The sequence below is a fragment of the Nomascus leucogenys genome, chromosome 3 (genome assembly GCF_006542625.1).
Source record: "Nomascus leucogenys isolate Asia chromosome 3, Asia_NLE_v1, whole genome shotgun sequence".
Taxonomy (NCBI): Eukaryota; Metazoa; Chordata; class Mammalia; order Primates; family Hylobatidae; genus Nomascus; species Nomascus leucogenys.
In genome coordinates this window covers 8,531,668-8,558,746 of record NC_044383.1, presented here as the reverse complement: position 1 = coordinate 8,558,746, position 27,079 = coordinate 8,531,668, and the positions used below count along the sequence as shown (strand labels likewise).

General features: G+C 39.8%; 2 protein-coding genes across 14 annotated transcripts in view; one reads left to right on the top strand and one right to left on the bottom strand.

Annotated features, from left to right (window-relative positions):
- Positions 1-23,790, top strand: part of ZRANB1 (zinc finger RANBP2-type containing 1) — a 71,372-nt gene extending 47,582 nt beyond the window's left edge. Inside the window, exons 3-10 of one of the 2 annotated variants that reach the window (XM_003277773.4) lie at positions 2,128-2,315; positions 7,471-7,624; positions 9,145-9,216; positions 9,687-9,885; positions 17,348-17,468; positions 18,813-18,942; positions 19,097-19,326; positions 20,421-23,790. In XM_003277773.4, coding sequence (XP_003277821.1) covers positions 2,128-2,315; positions 7,471-7,624; positions 9,145-9,216; positions 9,687-9,885; positions 17,348-17,468; positions 18,813-18,942; positions 19,097-19,326; positions 20,421-20,639 — 1,313 coding nt within the window. In that variant the 3' untranslated portion in view covers positions 20,640-23,790. The remainder of the gene's footprint in view (positions 1-2,127; positions 2,316-7,470; positions 7,625-9,144; positions 9,217-9,686; positions 9,886-17,347; positions 17,469-18,812; positions 18,943-19,096; positions 19,327-20,420) is intronic. The other variant, XM_030805767.1, reaches the window with a different exon arrangement.
- The window catches only part of CTBP2 (C-terminal binding protein 2), a 173,972-nt gene continuing 170,355 nt past the window's right edge, over positions 23,463-27,079 (bottom strand). For 10 of the 12 annotated variants that reach the window (XM_030805703.1, XM_030805720.1, XM_030805747.1 and 7 more), the window contains one exon: positions 23,463-25,336. In XM_030805703.1, the coding sequence (XP_030661563.1) occupies positions 25,156-25,336 (181 nt within the window). In that variant the 3' untranslated portion in view covers positions 23,463-25,155. The remainder of the gene's footprint in view (positions 25,337-27,079) is intronic. The other 2 variants (XM_030805706.1, XM_030805699.1) reach the window with 2 other exon arrangements.

The following is a 27,079-nucleotide window of genomic DNA, read 5'->3' as shown; positions in this document are numbered from 1 at the left end:
TTCTTCCAAGCAAAAGAAGGAAGTTATTTGGTGCTTAGCTTTAGATTACCTCATCTTTGCCTTTGAGAAATAAGAAATAAACACGAACACATACAGTACAAACACCTACATACATGCATACACATATATACACATAAATTGTACAGATCTTTCTCTTTGCTTTTTCAGCTAAATTGATCAGACTCTTGGGTTGTTTTTGGAAGTGTTTGGAACATTTTTTATGTAATACAAAAAAATTTGTAAGTAGGTAATATTTTTAGATTAGAACTAAAGACTATAAAAGGTGCATTGATGCTACGTATACCTGAAAATAGTCAAGGGCTTTGATAGAACTGAAGGGAAAGGTCGTTGCCTTCATATAGAAATGCTATGAAGTGAAAGGAGATGGCGTGGGCATGCTCAGTCCTAAATAAAATAAAACTGCATTGAATTATCTTAAAAGTTATGGGCCCTACAAGACTATACTTAATTGTTCATTAAATAAGCAGAAGTTTCAGAGTTCTTTCTATATTTGAACATAATAATTGGAAACAGAAAACTCTTCAATCATAGAGTTGTTTTTAGTTCAAGTAGCACTTTCTGGTCTATTTGAAAGGCTTGCCCCTTTGGGAAGATGCATAGCCTTTATCTCATGCCATCCTTGATTAAGCTTTAGCCTTGACTTCTCTAGGGCGCACTGTTCCTCATAAGGATGTGTAAGGTGGGTGGAGGCGGGGCATTTGTAGCTGAACTTGTATATGCATAGTGAAGAATTTATCAAGCTACATTGCTGTGAAAATAAGAATTCCTGTAAGAAGGCATTCTTAATATAATGGGTTTTCAACCTGAAGAATGTGTATGTCTGTGTTCGGGGCAGGGGGTCATTTTTTTGAGGAGAGGATCGAAATTTGCAGAAAGGACTGTTTCGAGTATTGGAGTCACGTTTTCACTGTCTTTGTACTTCTCATATTGCCCGGCAAGGCGTTCCTCTATATGATGAGGATTCAGTAAATGTGGGAATTATTTTGAAGCCTTGTTATCTTTACTAATGGTAGAAAATTGTTGCATTTTACCAGTCTGTTATATTCTAAGGAATATGTCTGATCTAATTCCTAATTCAAGATGGCAATTAAAATACTTTTTTAAAAGTACACTAAGAATATTTTTACCTAGTATTAGTATTCTATCCAGCGAACACATTTGTCTTGATGTGACTTAGGAAACACTTAAAAGTATTTGGTCCCACAAATAATTTTTTTAAAATTGTTTTAAACACTTTTTGTGGTAAATTGGAAGCTAATCTACTTTTTTTTTTTTTTTTTTTTGCCCAGGCTGATACCCATACTTTACCAGACTGCTTAGTAGACAGTATTACTGTGTTTACCTAACATTAATTTGTGTTAAGATTAATAAAATGGTTCAGTGGTAATGGAATGTTCTTTATAGATTTGGGCAGAAGTGAGATTTCTGTTTTCCCCCTACTCTAACTGGATTGTAATGTTTTATTTTAGCGTATTTTATTTGAAATCATCTGGTTCAATTTTTACTTTGTTATGAATTCTTAATGAGTATAAGGAAGACTTGGCTATGAGAATCTGAAATCAAAATGTTGCCAACGTTTACTTACAGTGAAGATGGTTTCAGTTGCTCTAAGTTGTTTCAAAGCTAAAGAGCAGTATGGAAAGCTCAGCATTTGTTTTGATTCTGCTTTAAGAATGCATTGTAAAGGGCAGGAGGAGCTCAACACCAGCTGGAAGCACATCCCTGTCTCCTTGCTTTCTGCAGAGTCAGGATGAACGCAGGACCAGAACCAGGGGCTCAGTGTCTCTTGTGACGTCTGGTTTCTCATACTAGATTATGAATCTTCGATCCAGTTCATACAGTCTAATAGTTCCTCTAAATCTCACCAGAGCCTGGAGCCTGCGCTGATATTAAGGTAAATGTCTAGGCAGTTCTAGTTCTGGAAGGAAAATTTTTAAAGGGAAAGCAAAAAACTAATTTTCCTTACTCTTATAGGACATTTAAATGATGCATCAGGATCCAGGAAGCACAGAGAAACACGTAAAAGAGTTTGGAGTGATTGCTACGGTTTGTGTTTTTTGAAGAAAATGAGAATTAAATGCTTTTCTATCTTGATGCTTGTTTTAGGGGTTGTAGAAGGTGATTTAGCTGCCATAGAAGCATACAAGTCATCAGGAGGAGACATTGCACGTCAGCTCACCGCAGATGAAGTACGCTTGCTGAACCGTCCTTCTGCCTTTGATGTTGGCTATACTCTTGTACACTTGGCTATACGTTTTCAGAGGCAGGATATGCTAGCAATATTGCTTACAGAGGTAAGTTTGGCATTTTGGTTAAATGTTCTTTTAAGGAAATCTGTTCTTTAGTTTTCATTTTTGATTTTATAATGTTTCTCTAAGCAGCTTTAAAATGTTTTGAATTCTTTTACCCCCTTTTAAAAATAACATTAAACTTAAGAGACTTAATTTTTAAGGGTGTATGCTTTCAAATATTTGAATAGTCACAACAATGTTTGACTCATCATGTTTGGTTCATACAAACCTGGGATGTATCTGTCATTCTTTAGTCATTCAATTAACAGATATTTATTGCATATTTACCATGTGCCATGCACTGGGCTAAGAAGGGATAGAATTGTAAAGATATTGGCTCTTTCTTGATTAAATCTCCAGCAAAGTAAAGAAATGAACAGGTAATTCTGTGCAGCCTGTGCCCTGGTAGATGTAAATGCCAAGCGTTATGCCAGTACTTGAAGAGTTTTGAGGTGTCTTGTCGTCTTTCTTATAGCAGGTAATGTTTTTGCTGCAATTTGAAGAGAAAGAGTTAGGAGTTAGCCACATGAAGTGGATAAGGGAGAGAAGGGAAGTTGAGGAAAGCATTTTTACGGGGGGCAGAGATGGCGGAATTTGTGGTGAATCTAGGGACTTGCAGGTAACTAAGTATGGCTGAGATGGTGATTGGGAATGGAGAGAAGGGAAGTCTGAAAGATAAGCAGAGGCTGGATTATGAAAGATCTTCTGTGTCAAGGAATTTGAAGATTATCCCTAGGCACTGGATGGTGTTAGGTACGGGTGCAGGGGAGTGAGCAGAGCAGATTGTGTTTTGGCTGCTGCACACTGGAGAGGGGCAAGCCTGGTTAGGAGGGAGTTGCAGAGGTGCTGGCAAGAACTTCTGCCAGAAGGGTAGCCATAGAAGGGTACCCAGAAGGGTAGCCTTAGAAATGGGAAGGGGGTTAGAGGGTTAGAGAGACTGAGACAGGCCCTCAGTCTGAAGAAGTAGACTGATTGGATATGGGAAGATATAGTGTGGATGTAAGTTGATTCTTCAGTTACTGGCTTTCATAACTAGGTACATGCTACAAATGATAGAGATTTTGTATGAATTATTCAGGATGTGACTACATTATCCAGGTTTTTTTTTTTTTTTTTTTTTTAAGCTGGAGTCTCACTCTGTTGCCCAGGCTGTAGTGTAGTGGCACGATGTTGGCTTACTGCAACCTCTGCCTCCTGGGTTCAAGCGAGTCTCCTTTGTCAGCCTCCCAGGTAACTGGGGTTGTGGGCACATGCCACCACGCCTGGCTAATTTTGTATTTTTAGAAAGGCGGGATTTCACCATGTTGGCCAGGCTGGTCTTGAAGTCCTGACCTCAAGTGATCTGCCCGCCTCGGCCCCCCAAAGTGCTGGGATTGTAGGCATGAGCCACCGTGTCTGGCCAAGGAAACATTTTTTAATGGTAAGAGAAATAGAGTAAAAGTGCAGAGAGTCATATTAACTGTGGATTCAAATTTTGTCAGTATACATCTTTCATATATACTTTTGCATATTTGTGTATTCAAATTTGCCAATATTTGGGAACCACTACAGGGCACTGTATGGGGATTAAAAAATTTGAAGGTTAGATGGAAACATGATTGTAGTAGCTAACCACTGTGTCCAGTTTGGTAAGATTCCAGTGAAGCCGGGGTGGGGGGCTTGAGAGACTGAAGGCCATGATGAAAACAAAAGGGCAGGCTTATTGAGTATAAGGGAGAAGGGAACTTTTCAGATAGAGGGATCCAGGTTTTGGAACATGAGATAGAAGAGTTGGAGTTTTTCTGGTGTCGAAGGCCTGGCTGCATTTGTGTTCTGGTGCCTAGTTGTGTTGTCTATTGTATATTGGAAGAGCCGTCAATGTGGAGTTGTAGTTGCTGGTGGTGACGGGAGCCAGGATAAAGAAGGTGGTTGTGAACTAGGGTGAAAGTCTTTAGGGGCTCCCCTAAAGGTAGGTAGAAGATTATTACAAGGTTTTAGAGGGGCCATTATGAGTCATTGAGCTCCTGAGACAGTCTGAGGACTAAACAGTGGGATGATGATAGAACATCAGTATATTTATTGCAGTATCACAGATTGTCTAGAAACTTAGCAGCTAAGGCAACAAATGTATGTTATCTCACAGAGTTTGTGAAGATTAGAATCCAGGAGCTGCTTAGCTGAATAGTTTTGGCTCACGATGTTATGAGGTTGCAGTCAAGTGGTCCAGGGCTGTAGTTGTCAAAAGACTCAACTGGGGCTAGAGTATCTGTTCCTAAGCCCACTCAGGTGGCTTTTGGCAGGAGCCTTCAATTCTGTGCCATGCAGACCTGTCTACAGGGATGGATGCTCATGATACAGCAGCTGGTTTCACCCCCAGCAAGTGATCCAAGAGAGGCACAGAGTGCGAGAGTGATCCAGTGTCTTTGAAACCTGCAGTGTCTTTTATAAATGGATTTAGGAAGCAACATACCATTACTTTTGCTGTATGCTGTGGGATGTGTAGAACAACCCTGGAACAGCGTGGGAGAGGTGGAGGGGATTTGTTCCAGGCAAAGAGCAAAATTGGTCATGGATTCAGTCTCCATGGAGTAAATACTCCAAAGGGCAGAATTAAAGGGGCCAGTAGGGAGACTGGAAGTGGGGGAGTCTGGACTAAGTCTAGACTAAGGGGGTGTGTTGCAGAGAATGCTCAGCCAAGTTCTTTTGGAATGAGAACAGGAGAACATTAGAGTTGGTGATATGTGTGTGGGGCAGGAATTTTCATCGGATTCTGTGTCATGGACCCTGTTGGTAGTCTCATGAAACTTATGGACTCCTTCCCAGAATACTGTTTTTAAATACATAAAATAAGAAGTAAATGAGATTACAAAGGAAATCAGTTGTATTGAAATAATAGCTGCGAAAATATTAAACTAAATTTGTGATATATAAGAAAATACATTTTAATATAGGTAAAAAGTTGGGGAAAATTGATTTAACTTGAATTAAAACCAAATTCCCATTAAAGTACATGGACCATTCCCAAGATCATGGACCCTAAGTTAAGAACTCCCAGCCTACGGAGATGGTTGAGAACCATAAGGTTGAAGGAGGTGAGAAGGTGAGTGGCAGGCTGCAGGGGCATATCCTGCTTAAGGATGGTGGTGGAAGGGGTTGTTTGGGGGCTAAGTTTCTTTTAGAATGTTTGTGGTAGTCAGGGTACAGTCCAGGTGGTTTTTGGAAAGGTCTTTCCAGGTTTTTGGAAAGGGCCTGAGAGCTAGCTGATGGAAATAAGCTGTTTTTGAATTTACTTTGGGGGAGCCATTTTAACTATGTTACTTGAGAAATAGTCAATTATATTCTGAAAATACTTAATATTTGGTTTTCCATGTTTGAGTGTTGACTAATGGTTGGGCTCATGGAGTTAAGATGCAGTGAGAATTTTCATGGTTAATGGTAATCTTGACCAATAAAGTCTAGTTGAACTGAATTTCCATGTAGGAGCTTTTTAATTTTTAATTTTTTTCTTTTCTTTTGAGACAAGCTTTCTCTCTGTTGCCCAGGGGTGTGATCACGGCTCACTGCAGCCTTGACCTCCCTGGCTCAAGCGTTCCTCTCACCTTTCAGCCTCCCCAATAGCTGGGACTACTGGTGCATGCCACTAATGCCTAGCTAATATTTTGTGTTTTTTTGTAGAGGCAGAGTTTCATTATGTTGCCCAGGCTGGTCTTGAATTCCTGAGCTCAAATGATCCTCCTGCCTTGGCCTCACACAGTCCTGGGATTAGAGGTGTGAGCCACTGCACCAAGCTGGAGTTTCAGAATAGGGAGTCAGGTGACTGTGTTGGCTATGCAGGGTTTTTTGAAATATTTCTTTAATAGCAGTAGCAGTTAGTTGTTTGCATATATGATGTAGATAACATTATCATTAAACCTTACTCTTTGAGAAGAAGAAGGGGCTGGAAGACCTGTTGCTTCACACCCCACTGTGGCTGGAAGGCTACCTTTGGGATAGTCGTCCAGGTTGGTGACATCAGGGAACAGGCTCACTCTGGGTTCCCACGGTATTCTCTTTGGGGTTTTTTTTTTTTTTTGGCAGAGTCTCTTTCCATCGCCCAGGCTGGAGTGCAGTGGCGCGATCTCAGCTCATTTCAATTTCCTCCTCCCGGGTTCAAGCGATTCTCATGCCTCAGCCTTCCAAGTAGCTGAGACTACAGCTAATTTTTGTAGTAGCATTTTTAGTAGAGACAGGGTTTCTTTCATCTTGTTGGCGAGGCTGGTCTCGAACTGCTGAGCTGAAGCAATCCACCCGCCTCGGCCTCCCAGGGTTGGTGGGATCACAGGCGTGAGCCATTGTGCCTGGCCTCGAATTCTGTTTGTTACTTGCAGATGCTCAACTATGATTTTAGAGTTCTGTGTATGTATTTTTATTTAGCTCCACAAACTAGATATGACTGAAATGTAAGGTTAAATTAAATCTTTGCAACATTTGTTGCTATTTAGCATTTTAAGAAGAATAAAAAAATAACAAAAGAAAGTTATAGCCTTCCTTGGATTGTTGTTTTCTTGCTTAGAGGCCTGTGCTGTAGTGCTCCCATCTCACTCCTGTCAGGCTGAGCTTCAGAGGTTGGCAGTCTGTGTTTAAACTTGGAGATGCCAGATGCTTTTTTAAAAACTCAAGAGTGGTAACAAATGGAGAGAAAGAAAGGGCTTGAGGTCAGTGGGAACTAACCCTTTAAATACCGTGCTTTTTTTTTAAGTCCAAGTTAGGGTACTTGAAACTTGTGGGAGAAGTGTTTGCATTTTTCCCTTTATCAGCTGTGATTCTCTGCTTCTAAAGAATGTTTTTATTGTGTACACGATGGTTAGTCTGCCTAGATTTTCTGTCCTCCCTCCTCTTCCTGTGATGTGTCTATGAACAACCCCCTTTTCCATACATTTTTTGTTCATCTTTGAGTATTTCCTTGTGATAAATTCTTAAATAGAATTACTGAATCAGAGGATAAAACATTTTTATGACTGTTTCTGAAAAGTTATACTGGTATATACTTTCATTGGTAAGGAAATAATACCCAATGTATTTTAAGATTAAAGAAAACCTTGAGTTATTGGGAAATTTTGCTGATTTCTTTTAAATACTGTTGTTTTCTGCTTCCATTTATGATACATGAGATGAGAGGAAAGTTTCTTTTGTATTTAAGGTGTCTCAACAAGCAGCAAAGTGTATTCCAGCAATGGTGTGTCCTGAACTGACAGAACAAATCCGGAGAGAGATAGCTGCCTCTCTTCATCAGAGAAAGGGGGATTTTGCTTGCTATTTTCTGACTGACCTTGTAACATTTACATTGCCAGCAGGTAACTCCAAAATCTAATGTAAAAAGACTTTTTCATTTTATTATGGTTACGTTTGTGTATAGGTGAAAAATGTTTCTGTTAGAAAGCACATAACATAGCTACTATATGTGCATCTTAAGTTACTTGACTGTCTTATTTATGCTAGAAGTGAGCATACGGAGGGCTACTTGTTAGTAAATGCGTTTGCTATCTGAGAGGAAGACAGCAGTTGATAGTAACGGATTGCTTTGTGGACCTCAGATTATTTTTTAAAAATCTGTTTTGCTCTTTTATTTTTCTCTTTGGTTTTATTTTAGAATATCCTTTAAAAAAATCTCCTTTGAAAAATTTTCGCTTTTCATGCTTGTGTGTTATTTTGAAATTAGATAGCTATATTGGTTACCTGGTATTAAGAGATGGGATTAGAACATGAGCTTTTGATGGGTAGAGTCAGGTTATTTGAATTGAACACACTGCATTCTCTTGAATATGTCATTCCATTTTTACTCATTTTATTTATTTCTACTATGTTTGTGAAGCAACTTTTCATTTTTCAATTCATTGACAGTTGAAAACATCCTCTAGAATGCTTTTTGTCAGTTGGCATTGAATAAATACACCAAACACCAAAAGTTTCTAAAATCTTTCATCTGAGATTCTGAGATCTGTTTGTTTTGTTGCTGTTTTTTTTTTTTTAATTGAAATGGGGTCTTGCTCTGTTGCCCAGGCTAGAGCGCAGTGGGCATGATCATAGCTTACTGCAGCCTTCAACTTCTGGGCTCAAGTGATCCTCATGCCTTGGCCTCCTGAGTAGCTAGGACTATAGGCACATGCCACCCACCCCTGGCTAATTTTTAATTTTTTTGTAGAGATGGAGTCTCGCAGTATTACTCGGGCTAGATCTCCGTGTTTTTAATTTTTATGTTCAGACAAACAGATTTTTACAAATTGTAGGAGATAGTAATTAAGTTTTCTGAAATTGGAGGAAGTTTCATTTGAAATGCACTTGTTCTGTGTATTTAAGCTTACTCCAGAATGATTAGATTTTTAAAAATTTATTTTTTATTTGTATTTTTTGAGACAGGGTCTTACTCTATCACCTAGGCTGGACTGCGGTGGCAAGATCACGGCTTATTGCAGCCTTGGCCTCCCCAGGCTCAAACAGTTCTCTCACCATAGCCTCCTGAGTAGCTGGGACTACAGGTGTCTGCTGCCTTGTCTGATTAATTTTTGTATATTTTTTGTATAAAGACAGGGTTTTGCCATGTTGCCCAGGCTGGGCTCAGAATCCTGAGTTCAAGCAGTCTGCTGGCCTCAGCCTCCCAAAGTGCTGGAATTATAGGTGTGAGCCATTGCACCTGGCCCAGAAAAGAAATATTTTATATCACACATGTTATACTTGTATATTAAGAAAAAGCTATCTGATAACCTACAATGGAAAGGGAGTTATGTTAGAGAAAGTTACTAGTAGGTAATTAATAAGTGTAATTAAGTATAAGTTATGAAACAAAAGATCTTTTAAGTTTGCTTTTTGTTTGTAGATATTGAAGATTTGCCCCCAACAGTCCAAGAAAAATTATTTGATGAGGTGCTTGATAGAGACGTTCAAAAAGGTAAGCATGGAATTAATGAGTATAATTTACCTTTCATCTGATCAAGTAAGTTTTGTGTAGTAAGGCATGGTGTAGTTTGGTGTGTAGTCAACTTGCTTTAATTAAAGATGTAAAGTCCTGAAGTTCAGTGTTACATTGTATGGTTCACTGTTATAGAGTGAACAAATAAAGGTAAAAAATTTTAAAACCTTGGTTCTCTGCTTCCTGTTCCAGAATGTATATATTTCTATATTAAACACTTTTTAGAAAATAAAACTGTAAAGAATTTAAAAGTTGATTAAGTTATTCTAGAGACAGAAGATGTTTCAAGTACTCGAAAGTTTATATTTCAATTGGTCAATTTTATTTAGGGGTTTATTGGTAAATTACATATAAACCATTTTATATCTAGAAAATAGGTTCTTCTCCCCATGAATATTCTCTAATGACATAGGTATGGAAATGAACATGTATTTAAATCCATCGTACAGAATTAGAAGAAGAATCTCCAATTATTAACTGGTCCTTGGAATTGGCTACACGTTTGGATAGTCGACTGTATGCACTTTGGAACCGGACTGCAGGAGACTGCCTACTTGATTCAGTACTACAAGCTACCTGGGGCATCTATGACAAGGACTCGGTGCTTCGGAAAGCCCTGCATGACAGCCTGCATGACTGTTCACATTGGTGAGCTGGCATTCTGCCCTGTTTCAACCCAGGAGTGCATTTGCTGGATTATTTCCTTGTGGTGGGATACTTTTTATGTCAGTTATATTTTCTATGGAAACTGGAGGAAAAACAGTTCATTTTGGACATTAAAATACTTTGAACATGTCCATGGTTTCTGTTTTTGTTTTTCCCCCAAAAAACGAGATAAAAGCAAGAATCAGTGGTTTTTATACATTTTTTTGCTAAATTTTAAAATAGAAACATTTGAAGCTTTAAAATGCAAGCATTTATTGTTTCTATAAGACAGAAGTAGTATATTTGAACATTTCAAATGCAGCATTTCAAGTTATATATAGTAGCCTTAAATATTGATAAGGCCATTGCTCATCTTTTTAGGGATTGATTGATTGATTGATCCATCGATGGAAGCAGGGTCTGTCTGGCTCAATTGCTGTGCTGGAGTGCAGTGGTGCAGTCTTGGCTCCACTGCATCCTCCACCTCCTGGGCTCAAGCCATCCTTCTACCTCAGCCTCCTGAGTAGCTAGAACTACAGGTGCTCATCACCATGCCTGGCTGTTTTATGTATTTTTGGTAGAGATGGGGTTTTGCCATGTTTCCCAGGGTGGCTTTGATAATCCTGATCTCAAGCGATCTGCCTGCCTGAGGCTCCCAAAGTGCTGGGATGACAGGCCTGAGCTGCTGCACCCAGCCTTATTGAATATTCGTGTTCACCTAAGAGGTTATCTTGACATTGTGTTACAAGTTTTTTTTCTTCCTAAGGGAGTCTTAAGATCACATTTTTTATTTTGCAAATTTTTAAACCTATGGAATAATGTAAAAAAAAATTCAGTGCAATAGATCCTGGTATTTTCTTCATTCAGTTGAGCAGTTGTTAACATTTTGTCACACCTGCTCCATGTCTCCATACAGAAAGACTCGTGGGTCAATTCGTTGTAGACATCATGATGCTTTACCCTTCAAAATATCAACATACATCTTTCCAGAATAAGAATATTCTTCTACTCACCCACATCCCCATTCCTACATCTAAGTAATTCAGCATTGATTCTGTTATCTAACAGTTCATAATCACATTTCTTCAATTGTATCAAAGTGTTCTTTATATTTTTTAAGAGCATGCAGTCACTGGAAAAATAATTGTTTTTGTGAATGAATAGTTCAGTCTTTACATTTATTTGACTTATGTGGTATTTTCTTGGTTCTTTGAACATATTTCATTTAGTTATTACAGGTATGAGCCACCGTGCCCGGCTTATAAATTACTTTCTTGAGAGCTAAATTGTAGATCAAAGCATAATGCAGTATGGCTGGGGTTTGTGGCTTATGCCTGCAATCCCATTGCTTTGGGAGGCTGAGGCAGGTAGATCATTTGAGGCCAGGAGTTAAAGACCAGCCTGGCCAACTTGTTGAAACCCTGTCTCTACTAAAAATACAAAAATTAGCCAGGTGTGGTGGTGCATGCCTGTAATCCCAGCCATCTGTTCGGGAAGCCGAGGCACGAGATTTGCTTAAATTCAGGAGGAAGAGGAGGTTGCAGCGAGCCAAGGTCGCGCCACAGCTCTCCAGCCTGGGTGACAGAGTGAGACTGTCTTGCGGGGAGCAGAGGGGGAAGCATAACGTAATAGAGTAACAATTTGTGGGCACATTAGAGAAATAAAATAGCTTCCTGGATGACCTGATTGGAATAAAGCTAAAGAATAAATGTGTCACTCAGGTAGTTTTAGTCAATTAGTAATTGTCCTGGAGAGAGGGCTTTTTTGTGCCTCTTAGTGGAGACGGCTGTCTGGTAGTATGAAGTAGGTTCATCGGGCTAGGTAAGCCTGGTGCTGGTCTGTGCTCTGCCTGTCTGGCCCTCTTGATCAGATCCCGTGGTCACCAAGCAGCTTCCTGTTGCTGATTTTCTTAGCTTCCTACTGCTGATTTTCTTGACCACTGCTATGGGCCCGTCTATGTCAAGAGGACGAGCCTGGTTTCGTTCCTAGACAGTGGGTTCTTGGCATTGTGGTTTCACAGGTCTGCCTTGTAGTTTTGGTTAATGAGACTCTGCCCTGTGAGATGGAAAGCCAGGTTTGAACTGTGGTAAATCTACCACTTTGCAGGTCCTCTCTAAAAAGGCAGCCAGTAATCTTTTCTTTGGTGGTAATTTTTTTTTTTTTTTTTTTTTTTTTGAGGCAGAGTCTTAATCTGTCGCCCAGGCTGGAGTGCAGTGGCACGATCTTGGCTCACTGCAACCTCTGCCTCCCAGGTTCAAGCAATTCTCGTGCCTCAGCCTCCCAGGTAGCTGGGATTACAGGTGGCGCCACCATACCTGGCTAATTTTTTGTATTTTTAGTAGAGATGGGGTTTCACCATGTTGCTCAGGCTGGTCTCGAACTCCTGAGCTCAGGCAGTCTGCCCACCTCGACCTCCCAAAGTGCTGGGATTACAGGTGTTGAGCCACTGCGCCTGGCCTTTTCTTTGGTGGTAATTTCCTGATCTGTCGAAAAGCCAAAAGTACATTGTGGATTTTAGAAGTGGTGTCTTTTTTTTAGTGGTGAGGGTTTTTGTTGTTGCTTGTTTTTCGAGAAAGGGTCTTGCTCTGTCACCCAGGCTGGAGTGCAGGGGCACGATCTTGGCCCACTGCATCCTTTGCTTCCTTGGGCTCAGGTGATCCTTCCACCTCAGCCTCCTATGAGTAGCTGGGACTATAGGAGTGTGCCACCACACGTGGCTACTTTTAAAATTTTTCTGTAGAGATGAGGTCCTCACTATATTGCCCAGGCTGGTCTTGAACTCCTGGACTCGAGCATTTCTTCTGCCTTAGCCTCCCAAAGTGCTGAGATTACAGGCATGAGCTACTGCACCTGGCCTTTTTTTTTTTTTTTTTTTTAAAAGACATTTGTAGTGAGTAAGAATTGCTTTGGGGTTTATGCCCACCTGTTCCTCAGAGCTGGCTATGGGTGATCTTATGAGTGAGTTGTCACTAATGTTTGTATCGGGACTGGAATTCTCAGATGGTTGCAAGTCATTTGAGGTCCCAGAAGTCTAGCATAGAGATAGGGAGATTGTGGGCAGATCTCTTGAGCCTAGGAGTTCAAGACAAGCCTTGGCAACATAGTGAAACCCTGTCTCTACCAAAAAATACAAAATTTAGCCAGGCGTGGTAGTGTGTGCCTGTATAGTTCCAGCTACCTAGGAGGCTGAGGTGGAAGGATCGTTTGAGCCTGGAAGGTTGAGGCTGCACTGAGCCAAGATCATGCCACTGCACTCCAGCCTAGGTGACAGAGTGAGACCCTGCTAAGGAAAAAAAAAAAAAAAAAAAAAAAAAAAAGATGCTTGGGGGGAGAAATACAGTCTGATGTAGTAAATAGGCTAGATAGGGAGTGGCTACTAGGGTGAGAAGGAACTAGGCTGTTTGTTTACAGCCACTGGCCAGAGTTGTTGCAGCAGAACTTTTAGTCCATAGTCCTGACTCTTAAAGGATGCTTCAGGAGTGAGCACCTAGGGCTGGCATATGGACAGGTGTCCCAGAACAGCATGGTTTGGCATTACCTCCTCCAGTCCCTGCCACTGGGGAGCTTTGCCTGATGGTTTACAGTTCAGGCATAGGAGGCTGCATTGATTACAGTGATCACACAGACATCCTTACAGTATTGGGGGGTGGGTTGGGATGAAAATTAGTGGTTAGATAGTAAGTGGTGTTGCCATGGATTTGGGAGATCAGATATACTAGCCTTAAGGACCCTTACATAGTTCTTGTGTTGAGTTGCATTAGGTTTGTCCACTGGGCCTGTCATGTGACCAGCAGAGAGTAGAGTGAGAGTGAGTGAGCAGCCGTGGGTTTTCTAGGCCAGGAGAGGAGGAGCCAGCATGTAGCTTGTGTAGTCTCCTTTTTAAGATGCTCTTTGCTGAGGTGCCTTTTGCACTTACTTGAAATCAGCTGGAATGAGATGTTTTCTTAAGTCATATAAGATACATAGTAAGAACTGAGAAAGCAATTTTCTTTTATTTGAACCCCTCCACCCATCACTTCAAGATAGGCTATTTGTGTTTGTAGCTAGCTGTGCTGTTCTCTTGGATACCCGTGATTTTAGCTGACTCAGGTTCTCAAGTCTGAATATATTGTACTTGCCTTTTAGTGACATGCCAACCCAATTTCTCAAGGGGCAGGTGGAGGCGTTTAATGTAAAATTGGGGAAAAAAATCAATATAAGTCTTTTAGAATTATTCCTTTTTTTCTTTTTGGAGACAGGATCTTGCTCTGTTGCCTGGACTGGAGTGCAGTGGTGCGATCTTGGCTCACTGCAGCCTATACCTTGTGGGCTCAAGCAGTTCTCCCACCTCAGCCTCCCAAATAGCTGGGACTACAGGCACATGCTACCATTCCCAGCTAATTTTTTTTTTTTTTTGTATTTTTTTTTGTAGAGATGGGGTTTCACTATGTTGCCCAGGCTGGTCTCAGACTCCCACCTCGGCCTCCTAAAGTGACTGTTTTTTTTTTTTTTTTTTTTTTTTTTAATTTTTTATTATTATTATACTTTAAGTTTTAGGGTACATGTGCACAATGTGCAGGTTTGTTACATATGTATCCATGTGCCATGTTGGTGTGCTGCACCCATTAACTCGTCATTTAGCATTAGGTATATCTCCTAATGCTAAAGTGACTGTTTTTGTTATGAAGAATTATCTTCCGGGCCTTGTGGCTCAGGCCTGTAATTCCAGCGCTGTGGGAAGCTGAGGCTGGAGGATTGCTCGAGCTCAGGAGTTCAAGACCAGCCTGGGCAACATGATGAGACCCTGTCTGAAAACAAAAACACAATGAGATACTACTTCACATGCACAGAAATGGCCATAACCACAAAGACAAACGATAACAGTGTTGTTGAGAATTTGAGGAAATTGGAATCTTCATACATTGCTCATAGCAACGAAAAATGTTCTAGGTCTTGAACTCCTGGGCTCAGGTGATCTTCTAGCCTCAGCCTTCCAATTAGCTGGGATTGCAGGCACATGGGCTCCTTGTGATTTTGATTTGTATTTCTCTATTTAAGTGATGATACTGAGCATCTTTTCATGTGCTTATTGCTCATTCCTGTATCTTCTTTGGTTTAGTATCTTTCCACGTCTTTTGCTCATTTTTAAATGGGTTGTCTTAATACTGATTTGCAGATGTTGTTTGTATCAGGTCCCTTATTGGATATCTGCTTTGCAGATAATTTTTTCTATTCTGTGGCTTGTCTTTTCACTTCATTAGCAGTGTCTTTTGAAATCACGAGTCTTTAATCTGATCAAGTTCAGTTTATCAGTGTTTTTCTGTTATTGCTCATGCTTTTGCTGTTGTATCTGAAGAGACTTTTGTCTAGCCCAAGGTCACAAAGATTCCTGTGTTTTCATAGAAGAAGTTTATAGTTTTAACTTTTACATTTAGGTCATTTTTGTTTTACATTTTGAGGTCATTTTTGTTTAAAGTGTGAGGTGTCCTAAATTCACCTTTTTGCATGTGGATACCCAGTTGTTTCCATACCTTTAATTGAAAAAAACCCTTTCTACATTCTGTTGCCTTGGCGATTTTGTCGAAAATTAGTTGACCATAAAAGTAAGGGTTTGTTTCTGGACTCTCAATATTTTTCTATTGATTTATTTTTCCATTGGGGTATCCTTATGTCAGTACCAGACTGTCTGGATGATCATATCTTTGATCATTTTGAAATCAGGAGTGTAAGTCATTTGACTTTGTATTTCTTTTTCAACATTGTTTTGACTATTTTGAGTCCTTTGGAGTTCCATATACATTTTAGGATACAGCTTATCGATTTTTGTAAAAAAGACAGCTGGGATTATGATTGGGATTGCATTGAATCTATAGATTAATTGGGGTGATGGTGGTATTGCCACCTTGACAATATTGAGCCTTCCAATCCATGAACATGGAATTGAGTTTTGAATGTTAAACCAAACTGGTATTCGTGTACCATTTGGTCATATATTGCTGGATTTGGTTTGCTTGTCTGTTCTTACGGAGACTCTGGTAGTTTCAGAGTTTATGTCTTGGGGTGGTGAGGATGAACATTTTAACATGTTTAGTTTTAAAGTATATTTTATTGAACTCCCGTCTTCAGTGGTCTTTGAAGAGTTTTGAGTGCAATCACCATTGAATTTCTGGCTGATTTAGCTGTCTTATTTATAAAGTGATTTTAGGCACCAAGAAATTTCTAACTGCATATAACTTTCAGTATTAACAATTTCTCTGTTTGATATTTCTCCTTGAACTTTTCAAAACAATGTATTTCATCACTGTTGCCAAAATTTTCAAGACACATTTCTGTGTATCTTAGCGATTATAAAAGAGGAATATACATATTTTAATTTTAAAACATTTGGAATTATGATTAAACATCCTCAGTTACTTGGAGTATGAAAAATGTTTTAAACTGAGTTAAACGTCTGGAACATTATATTTTAATTTCTTTAGAAAATATATTAATTTACTTTCTAAGGAGCCCTTCATTAAATTACTGTAAAGTTACTTGTGACACCATCCATTTAACTTTATTTTTTTTTCCCCCAATATAGCCGGGGTCTCACTATGTTGGCCAGGTTGTTTTGAATTCTGGACCTCAGGCAGTCCTCCTCCTCCAGCTTTCCAAAGTGCTAGAATTACAGGTGTGAGCTACCACATGTGTTCACGTTTAACTTTAATATGCTGAAACTTTTTAACAACAGGAACAGATTTGTCTTTTGTTTCTTTTACCTAGACTTCAGATTTATAGAAGATAAATGTGATGTTATAAACAGATTAAATGTCTGTCTGCATTTTAGAGGTCTTAGTTGGCTTGTTTTTATAAGACAGTGAACCATAATTTTGAGCATAATTATTTCTGAATTTTTATATTTGACAAAGAATCGATGTTGTTTTCAGTAATTCAGTGTTAAGCATGAAGAAAGAATGTTTTCTGTCATTGCAGTGGGTTTCTTTTTGGTTGCTTTTGAATTATTAGGTGATCATCAGAGAGAAATTATTTATGGAAAGAATTCTCAGGGAGATGATACTATGAACACACGGAATATTTCCCATCTGTTGTTTATACAAGTGATCAAGTAGGTGGTGTACTATACATTGATAGAGAAATGTAGTGTCTTTGTATACAACATTTCAGATGACTTTTTTTTTTTTTGTAAACTAATTGTAGACAGTGGAAAATAACCAGTCTCGTCATTAGCGTTTGAAGTTTGAAAATTTGGTTGTTGGTAAATCAAATTCTGGCTACAGATGTTAAAGGATGTTACAAGGTATCTGCTAGTGGAAGAGGGAGGCATTTTTCATTTGAAAAATACATTACCAACCAGGCAAAATAAAATTACTAATTGTTTCACAAACTGCTTAAAGACTGCATTAAATAAAAATGATCAGAACTTTAAATGTTTTATTTATAGAAGACTTATTTATTTATTTATTTTTTTACTATCCTGCTTTTTTAGGTTTTACACACGCTGGAAAGATTGGGAATCATGGTATTCTCAGAGCTTTGGTTTACATTTTTCCTTGAGAGAAGAACAGTGGCAAGAAGATTGGGCATTTATACTCTCTCTTGCTAGTCAGGTGAGGATGCTTCAAGTCTTGTTGCTTCTATGAGAAAAGTAAGCATGTAGTCTAAATTGATTTATTTGAGCAAACCATGTTGGGGGCAGTGTGGTCAAAGAAAAGAATGCTTGGTATCAGTCGACTTCGTTTCTAGTGATGACTGCTACGTATCAAATAAATAGCATAGCAAGTATAGATGACCATAGCGAGTCCTCACTGCACAACAGGGAGAGTAATATGTGTTTTTATATCGAATGATTAAAAACCATCAAAAAGTGAAAGCTGTGCTATGATGGTTACATACACTAGATAGTCTTGGGATTGCTCTCCATTCCTGCAGCATAGGTTTGATGCCTATGGTACCTATCCAGGTGAGCTCTGTTCTGTCTCTGGGGACACTTAAGATTACTGAACTGGTGTAGGTACTTGCATTGCTGTTGCTGATCTGTCAGGCCCTGAGGAACCAGTTGTCGTCAGTCTTGATAATGCTCCCTGTGGTGAGGCAATACCTGTGTCATGTAGGCAAAGGAAAAGGGTAGTTTAGCTTACTCTGAACTAATTACCATCAATAGGAATGATTTCTGATTAATGTGGGAATGAATTTTTCCAAGTTTGCTAACATCTTTTTATTAATGAAGGCTGCTTGTGACACAGAAGTATGTAGGGTTGTCCCTTAGACTCTTGATTTCATGCTTTATTTTGTGAAGCACTTCAGTATACCAAACTGTAAAGCACAAATATATATACAACTACTCCTTTTTTTTCCAGAAAGCACTATGGTTCATTTGAACTTAGAGAAGGAGGTACCCGATCTTTGGGCAATTGGGGCAGGATTCATAGTGGTTGATTTACATGAGACATGTATCTCACACCATGCATTGTAGCTCGATGATGGACCCATTTAATATTAGTATTCACGAGTTAGGTGATACTGCCATTTACATTTGCATGAAACAGGCTCACTTTTTTATTTCAGGAGGACTTTGTTGTAGGTAGTGCTTTCACAGTAACTTAACGAGAATGTGATAATAAAGCATCCTTAGCTATCTGAATCTCTGGTTCCTGAGGTTGGAGATTACTTAGTAGTGAGGTTGGGTAGTGAGGGATATTTCAAAATATGTATGCACATCTATATAATTTGTGAGTTTGGATGGTAAATGATATTTGCATATAGCCTTTGTAGATTTCTTTTACAGTTTTATTGGATTTATTATTTGAGGAATCAAATGCTGCTTTGACAGTTTTTTCTTTCTTAAAAACCAACTGCGATAGTATACTGAAGGGGAGGTAGTATTGGTTTTTACACATCAGTTTTCCAGGAGTGGTAATAAATGTTTTAAGCTTTTGTTTTGTTTTGTACAGCCTGGAGCAAGCTTGGAGCAGACGCACATTTTTGTACTGGCACATATTCTTAGACGACCAATTATAGTTTATGGAGTAAAATATTACAAGAGTTTCCGGGGAGAAACTTTAGGATATACTCGGTTTCAAGGTAAGCCATTATTCAGGAGCATTTTACGAGTTTCTTTGAACAGAATGGCTCAGATGTCAGGAAGGAGCAGTGGACAGGGGAATGTGAACAAGTGCAGTGAGGGAGTGGCTCTTTCTTCCTGTGATTGTTGGGATTTTCTTCCCTCTCTTTCCAGGTGTTTATCTGCCTTTGTTGTGGGAACAGAGTTTTTGTTGGAAAAGTCCGATTGCTCTGGGGTATACGAGGGGCCACTTCTCTGCTTTGGTTGCCATGGAAAATGATGGCTATGGCAACCGAGGTGCTGGTGCTAATCTCAATACGGATGATGATGTCACCATCACATTTTTGCCTCTGGTTGACAGTGAAAGGAAGCTACTCCATGTGCACTTCCTTTCTGCTCAGGAGGTAAGCAGCGTGTTTCTCCTATGAACTATTTCTAGTAGTGACCTTGTACCAGAAACAGCCTGAAGTGCCTTTCAGGTGTGGTTTTATCTGCACTATCACTTAATTTCTGAATGTGATTGTAGTAATTGCTGAAGATACCAGCTATACTTTGAAATTTACCTTTTCAAAACTGCTGTATGGGGACACATCAGGGAACTTAAGGAGGTGATGGGTTTTAAGAAGAAAAAGTAAAGATGAGGCTTGTGATTTAAATATGGCATTTTAGGGAATGAGAAGTGAGTTTTTATCTGAAAGCAGAGTTCTAAGAATTGCAAGGCCAGTGTGGTTTAAGAGGGGAAGCAACAGGGAAAGAGAGAGGGTAGGTGGCAGGGGGAGGGAGGAAGGGAGAAGAGGTCAGAGAGAATAGGGATGGGGTGGAGTTCATTGAAGGCTTTTTAAAGCTTTGGGTTTTACTCTGGATAATGTGGTAAAGCCAATGGCCAGTTTATCCAGAAGAGGAACATGTGGGCTTTGGTGCATGGCAGGAGCAGGAACACCAGCTATTGTAGATGAAGGGGAATGAAAGGGTGGTGTAGACCAGACAGGGGAGGTGGTGAGAAGGTACAAAAACAACGCTCTTTCAGAAAGCCAGTATTCTTATAAAAGTATTGGTCTTTTATTTAATATACTAGTAATTATAAAACGTTTATAATCACAACATGAAGAAAAAAAGTTCATAGACCGTAACTTGTATAATTTCAGCTTGTACATAATTGACTAAGTAAACTTACCTTGTCATGTGTTTGAAGCTGTGGCTTGCCAGGATCAGTGTATTAGGACATTTGTTTTTTGTTATTTTATCTAACAAATTACCCTCTAGTGTGCTCTTCTCTTTAGTTTTTTCTGAGAAATTTCCCATTGATGTCTTTTTAAATTTAACCAGAGCAAACTGGACTTTAATCACAAAGCTTCCAAGAGGTCAAAACCATGTGAAAAGTTGATTGCTTTGGCCTTTTCATGAGTTAGCATACCAGCTGTAGGTTTCCATGTCACATTCCTACCAAGTCTCTGATCTGTTGTATGATTTTCCCTTTGTCTTCGTATTCCTCCCAAAGCTAGGTAATGAGGAACAGCAAGAAAAACTGCTCAGGGAGTGGCTGGACTGCTGTGTGACGGAGGGGGGAGTTCTGGTTGCCATGCAGAAGAGCTCTCGGCGGCGAAATCACCCCCTGGTCACTCAGATGGTAGAAAAATGGCTTGACCGCTACCGACAGATCCGGCCATGTACATCCCTGTCTGATGGAGAGGAAGATGAGGATGATGAAGATGAATGAAAAAAAAAAATCAAACAGCAGAAGACCAAGGCATCAGATCTGTAATGACTCTAAAGTTAGTGTGGTGCTCCAAGCAGAGTCGACATCATGGAATGAACCAAATCTGGCAGGATCTGCTCGGGGAAGTGTTTTCCTGGACCACACACACCTTATGGATATAATGCCTCTGCTGCGTGAGGGGACAGAGAACTTTAGTTGGACTACAGTTTGTAAAAAAACTAATTTTATTAAGACAGAACTTTTTTTCCTTTCAAATTGTAAATCTGTCTATAAATGTAACGCATGTGGTTGTGTAAGAAATTGTTTAATAGGAAAAGTTGTACCAGCATCTTCATATTATTGAGAAAATTTTTTCCAGCATGGGCACTTAGAAAAAGCACATGGCAAATGGCTCTTTGTTCCTTTAAGATATTATTTCAGTAGAACCTGGCATTCTACTTTCACCTTAAAAGATCCATCTAAGTCTCAGATCTGAAAACGTTTTGTACAGATTATCCACAGCAAAACATAAAAATAAGCTTTTGTTTTATTAATAATTTAGTTCCTATCGTGCCCAATCAAATCAAATCTTTTAGGAACAAACTGCAAGAAAAGCTAAGAATGTTTGAGTGAACTAAATATAGACATTGCTTACTTGTTTTGAAGAGGGTTTTGGTTTTGGTTATTCTGTCTTTAAGTTTTCTGTTATGCCCCCTTTCGATATTTAGATATTTATTTGTTGGGAAGAATACCTTAAAATGAGGGTTTTTATTCCAGATTCTGGGCAGTGGTCTGTGAGTAGTTTTTTTCCTGGATGAAAAGGGAGCAAGCCCACTTGTCACTAAATGAATTGCGTGAAATGTGCTCACTTGGACTCCGTCAACAATGTGCTGCTCCCAGATTGCCATGCCAGAGGGTCTTCGGATTCTTCCTTCTGTCACCTCTGCTCTAAGCAAATCTTGTTAGAAGGGCATGCCTTTGCTTAGGCAGATGGGGAATACCAATTCACTACAGAATAAAGATTTTAAAAATGCGATAAGGTGGCAAATGCATTGTATGAAGAATTTCTCAGCGTTTAGTCTGAGAATTTTTGCATGTTGGTTAATTGTGGCCATTCTTATTTAAAGTTAAAACTATAATCTTAGGTAGAAAAACTTTTTTATAAGAAGTATTATTTGACCACTTCAGGTATACATTCAATGCTGGGTAAAAATTTCAGACCTATCTCAGGAACACAGAAATATTTGGTGTCCTGATAAGCACTTTCTAGACTATTGATGTGGCCAGGAATTTGGAAAGACCACACACACACACACACACACACACACACACACACACACACACACACGTGTATTTTTTTTCCTTCCCTGTGATGAAAAAGGCTGTGAAAACCTTAAAGTATTTGCTTGCTTCTTGTTTTGTTTAGTTGATAATGAAATGTGTACAACCTCAAATTTACTGCCAGAATACTAAAAATAGAAAAATACCCACAAAACTGTCATGTCTTTAGTTCTTTCCTCCTGAAAACTCAGTAAAAAGGTGTTCCCAGGATGAAAAGATCATTTTTGCGGCATGCTAAATCTTGCAGGAAAAAATGATTTTTATAGTACGATTTTGTAGAAATGAATCTTTGATATAATGTAAATGCTGCTGTTTCAAGTGGTGAATGTGTTAAAAACTGGCTGTTTGCTTTCATTTTGGCCAATAATTAATCAAGTTCGTAGAAAATGTTAGCATTCTGACTACTTAGCATCTGTAGTAACTTTTCTCTATGTATAGGGATAATTTTTTAGTGGGCAGAGATCCTGTTCTAGTTGCCTATTAAGCAAAATCTGCCCTCCCAGTTGAAAAAGCCAAAGAGAATTATTAGAGGGAAAAGCACGTAGCCATTGCAGTCTGCATTGCAGCCAGCGTTGTCCAGAGAGTACACGCTCAGTACTTAGCTTCTCCTGTGTGTTGTGGTCTGGTGAGTGTTGTTTCCCCTGAGCGCTCTATTTATTTATTTATTATCAGTGACCCTGACCACATAGTGTGATAGGTGCAGCATTCTTCCCTGTGGGAAAGAATTAAAGATGGTTCCATTTCCTAGGCTACAGACAGGAATGGGGCTCTAAATGGTTTTCATAGACTGGCTGTTAAAGGCCAAAATTTTTGGTAAATCAGTGCTATAGATTATGCTCTTGAACTATTAAACAGCCATAATTATTGTCCCAAGATAGAATATAGTCCTTTTTCAAAGATTATACGTGGCTAGGTGACAGACATAAATGATTTGACTCTGGATAGTAAGTCATCCCTTCACCCTGTGGACTTGACGGTTCTTTTTCTAGAGCAAACATTGTTTTGATTTGTTCTTCCTTGGAGTCAAATTTATATATATATATATATATAAATAGATCTAATTAAAACCCGGGTGGACCATGGATTCAGACCTGCCTTTTTATGTTTTTGACTCTTAGGTTCATCGTGTCCCAGACTTCTTCACGTATGTGAAGGTAAGATATTCTGTGTGCGCTTGGCCTCCTTTTCACGCATATTTCATTGCCTCTTTGATGAGTGGTTACGAAGATGTTAAACTACCTTTTTGTTCCCTGGGGTGATAGGTCAGTAACTATGAGCGCTGTCTCTCTCCATGTGAACTTGTATTAATGGACACTTTTATGGTAGAGTTGGGATGGGGGGACACCACCTTAAAATGAGTGAGCAGACAAGGCCAGGCAAGCCAAAGGCTTTAAGACACCGTGATTTTTTTTGTTTTGTTTTAATGGGAAGGGAAGTATAAGGAAGAGCTCAGAGGGAGTTTGATACCTGGAATCGTTGGACTTAATTGGCACCTGCAAATACTTAGTATAAAGGTTTAATTCTGTTTAAAAAGAAGATCCATTAAATCAAGTTCTTCACTCAGTCATATTTTGCAACACTTCTTTGTAAATATCATTTTGTTTGTGAGGTTACTGGCAAAACAGTTTCAAGGTTCACTTCCCTCCCTTGAACCAGGTCCAGGTCATTTTGCTTTGGGGTAAATTAAAATCAGAACTCTAAAAGTTGAGCAACTTTGTTTTTTCTTGAATTGACTTAGCACTAACCCACCATTACATCTTAAGGATGGCATGACTTGATAATGATGGACTTGTGTGAGGTTTTAATTTTTCAATTAAACTTTGTTATCACATGAGGTAACTGTCAGCGGTCTTGAGTCTGGTTATGGAATAGGCAGATAGATAGATAGAACCCTGTAGTAACAAGAGTTGGAAATTGGCTAATTGACAATGCAGTTGCCTTAAACATCTCAAGTAGAGAACTTTTACATTAGTGAGATGTACTTGAATTTCAGAACTTAACAAATTTTAATTACTTTTTATTGAAAACTGCACTGAACGCTAAATGTCCACCTTTACAATAAACAAATACAGTAACGGTAACTCACACTAAAACAAAACATACTTCTGATAGCCATTATTTTTCTGTTTGGGACAATTTTAAAGTTTTTCTTTTGTCACAAAAACAGGAATGTACCTATACAAAGGCTCAAAATAGGCCATCTTTTTAAACAAAAAGGCAATGATTCACAAAAGACTATGAATAGAACATGTAACTAGTTGATACAAATCTAATAGGATTTGTTAAAATCAGTCACATCTAATACATCTGAAGTGTTCTTGTATAAAATATCACGTGAAGAAAAGAAGACTTTATCAATGTCTAAAAAAGTGGGTTTGTTCATAGACAATCTGACAAGTTACCATAAAAAGTGTTTCCTGAGACATAAGGAAATGCAACATTATTCTTCTTGAACCCTTTTAGCTCAAGACTTTCCACTCAATAAAATAGCAGAGGATCTGAAACTGAGAAAATATATTTGAGTACAAACAGCTTGTGAAACTTAATACTTTTTTTTTTTTTTTTTTTTTTTTTTTGCATCATCAGAGGGTTTTACTGAACTTACAACCAACTTGCCCGCTCAGTATGCAGTTCAGATGTGACAGACGCTTCTCTGTACAGGAGCCTGTACTGTCTTCAATCCTATGCGTGCAGGTGTCTACCACAGGCAAACAGTTTTCTCCCCATTTTGTAGTAATGTGATTTTCCTATTAGCAAAAAAGAGGTCACCAGCCCCTGTAGACTTAAGGGACTCAAGTCACAGGATGGGGATTTCCTCTTAATATTTTTTATTTTGTTGTTTGAACTCTTGATGCAACATTGTAGAGCAGGGTGTTCAGGACCTGCTGTGCCCAAGGGACTGATAAAGGAAAAAGCTCTATTTATTCTTTTTGTGATTTGATGCACAGATGAAAAACTTAACACACAATAACAGAAGTTGGTCGTTAATAAATCACATCCTAGTCTTTCAGCGCTTCCGTAAGCAGACGACATCTTCAGTTTTCTAGCTCTTGTAGTTTTAACACTGCAACATCAATGATGCATATGTCCAGAATCAGTTACAAAGACCATCCGATTCTTTTTCTCTTAGTTCATCTATTTTTCACTGTCTCTTGGTCCCAAGTGTATCTGAGTGATTACCTTCCGGCATTCTCTGCTATTGCTCGTTGGGGTGCTCTCGATTGTCCCCGTGTTTTGTGGGCTGGTTGGGAGAGGGTGCTTGGGAAGGATGTGCCACTGTCGGGAGGTTGTGAGTCACTGGGATGCCTCCAGGGATGATCCCTTCCATGGCTGCAGGAAGTCCTCCTGGAGCCACACCCACGATGCCTGGCGGATATCTAAGGAACACATAGAAATAGGGCCTTGTAAGTTCAGGGCAGAGTTGCCAAGTTCTTGGCTCTTTTCCTACTTCTGGCCTTTTCACAAGACACAGGAGCTCAGTGACATGAACACAGCTCACCTTGACCGACCTTCTGGACTCAAGTGATCTCACCTCAGACACCCGAGTAGTGGCGACCACAGGCATAAGCCACCACGTCTGGCTAGTTTATGTATTTTTTTTTTTGTGGAGACTGGGTTTTGCCAGGCTGTCCAGGCTGGTCTCAAACTCTTGAGCTCAAGTGATCCCCCACCATAGGCCTTCCAGAGTCCTGGGAGTACAGGCGAGACACCATGCCTAACAGTTGTTTTTTTTTTTTTTTTTTTTTTTTTTTTTTTTTGAGACGAAGTCTTGCTCTGTCACCATGCTGGAGTGCAGTGGCGTGAACAATCTCAGCTCACTGCAACCTCTGCCTCCTGGGTTAAAGTGATTCTCCTGCCTCAGCCTCCCGAGTAGCTGGGACTACAGGTGTGCGGCTAATTTTTGTATTTTTAGTAGAGACAGGGTTTCACCATGTTGGCCAGGATGGTCTCAATCTCCTGACCTCGTGATCCGCCCGCCTCAGCCTCCCAAAGTGCTGGGATTACAGGCGTGAGCCACCACGCCTGGCCCTGGCTAACAATTTTTATGGGATAGCTTATCTTCCCTATCCCCAAAGCAAGGAGAAGTCTCAATTTTTATATAAAACACTGGCAACTCATTCATAAAAACAAAACTAGTCCAATCCAAACACGGGGCCACCAATTTTGTAGCTTTTAGATAACAAGAAGATATTAGCCCATACTATTTATGAATGTGGATATATTATACTGTTTAAAAAACACACTTTGTACAAAATGGACTCCCAACTGTTCACCAGTTACTTCTGATTGATAAAATGATTTCCCAACAGAGTACAGTGGACTCTTAAGGACTCAATGTTTGTCTCCCTCCATCCCCCTAATTCCAGTTCAAATCCCACACCTTGAAGCCCTTGGGAAGTGACTGGGTCGTGAATGGGATTAGTGCCCTTACAGAAGGCAGTCTAGTTAGTGCTCTGGCCCTCTTTCTGCCATATGAGGATGCGGGAAGAAGCTGACGGTCTGCTGCCTGGCCCTCACCAGAACCTGACCATGCTGGCAGCCTCATCTCAGACTTCCAGCCCCCAGAACTGCGAGCAAGGCATTTCTTTACAAGCCACCCAGTCTATGCTACTCAATTATGGCAGCCAGAACTCAATAAGCTTTCTAGGCTGGTTGGCTATATACTCCCATGGCCTGAGATGGGAAGTGGTATGCTTGCTGGCTGTTGGCTGGGGGCTCGCCTTCCTCGGAACGCCCAGGCTTGGGCTGGTTTTATATTGCAAGCATGAAGTGCTGTGTGAGGACACACTGCATTCGCCAACCACAGAACATACGGTCCTCGGGCAAAGTGGGACTCAGTGTATTCACACAGACTTACCATCCAGGTAGAGGAGGCGGCGTCTCACTATGGTAGCCACCCCACCCCCAGCTCCTGGCCTGCCATCCTGTCACCAAGACCTTCAAAAGGACTCTGGTCATTGGGGTCCTTTCCAGTCCCTTCCTCAGTGCACACACAACGTTCTAGGGGGCCTAAGAGCCCCGGCTTACATGAAGAATAAATAACAATGGAGACATGAAGAGGTGGGCCCCCAACTCCACCCAACAGGGGAATCTGGTGCTGTGATGGGCTCAAAATACTT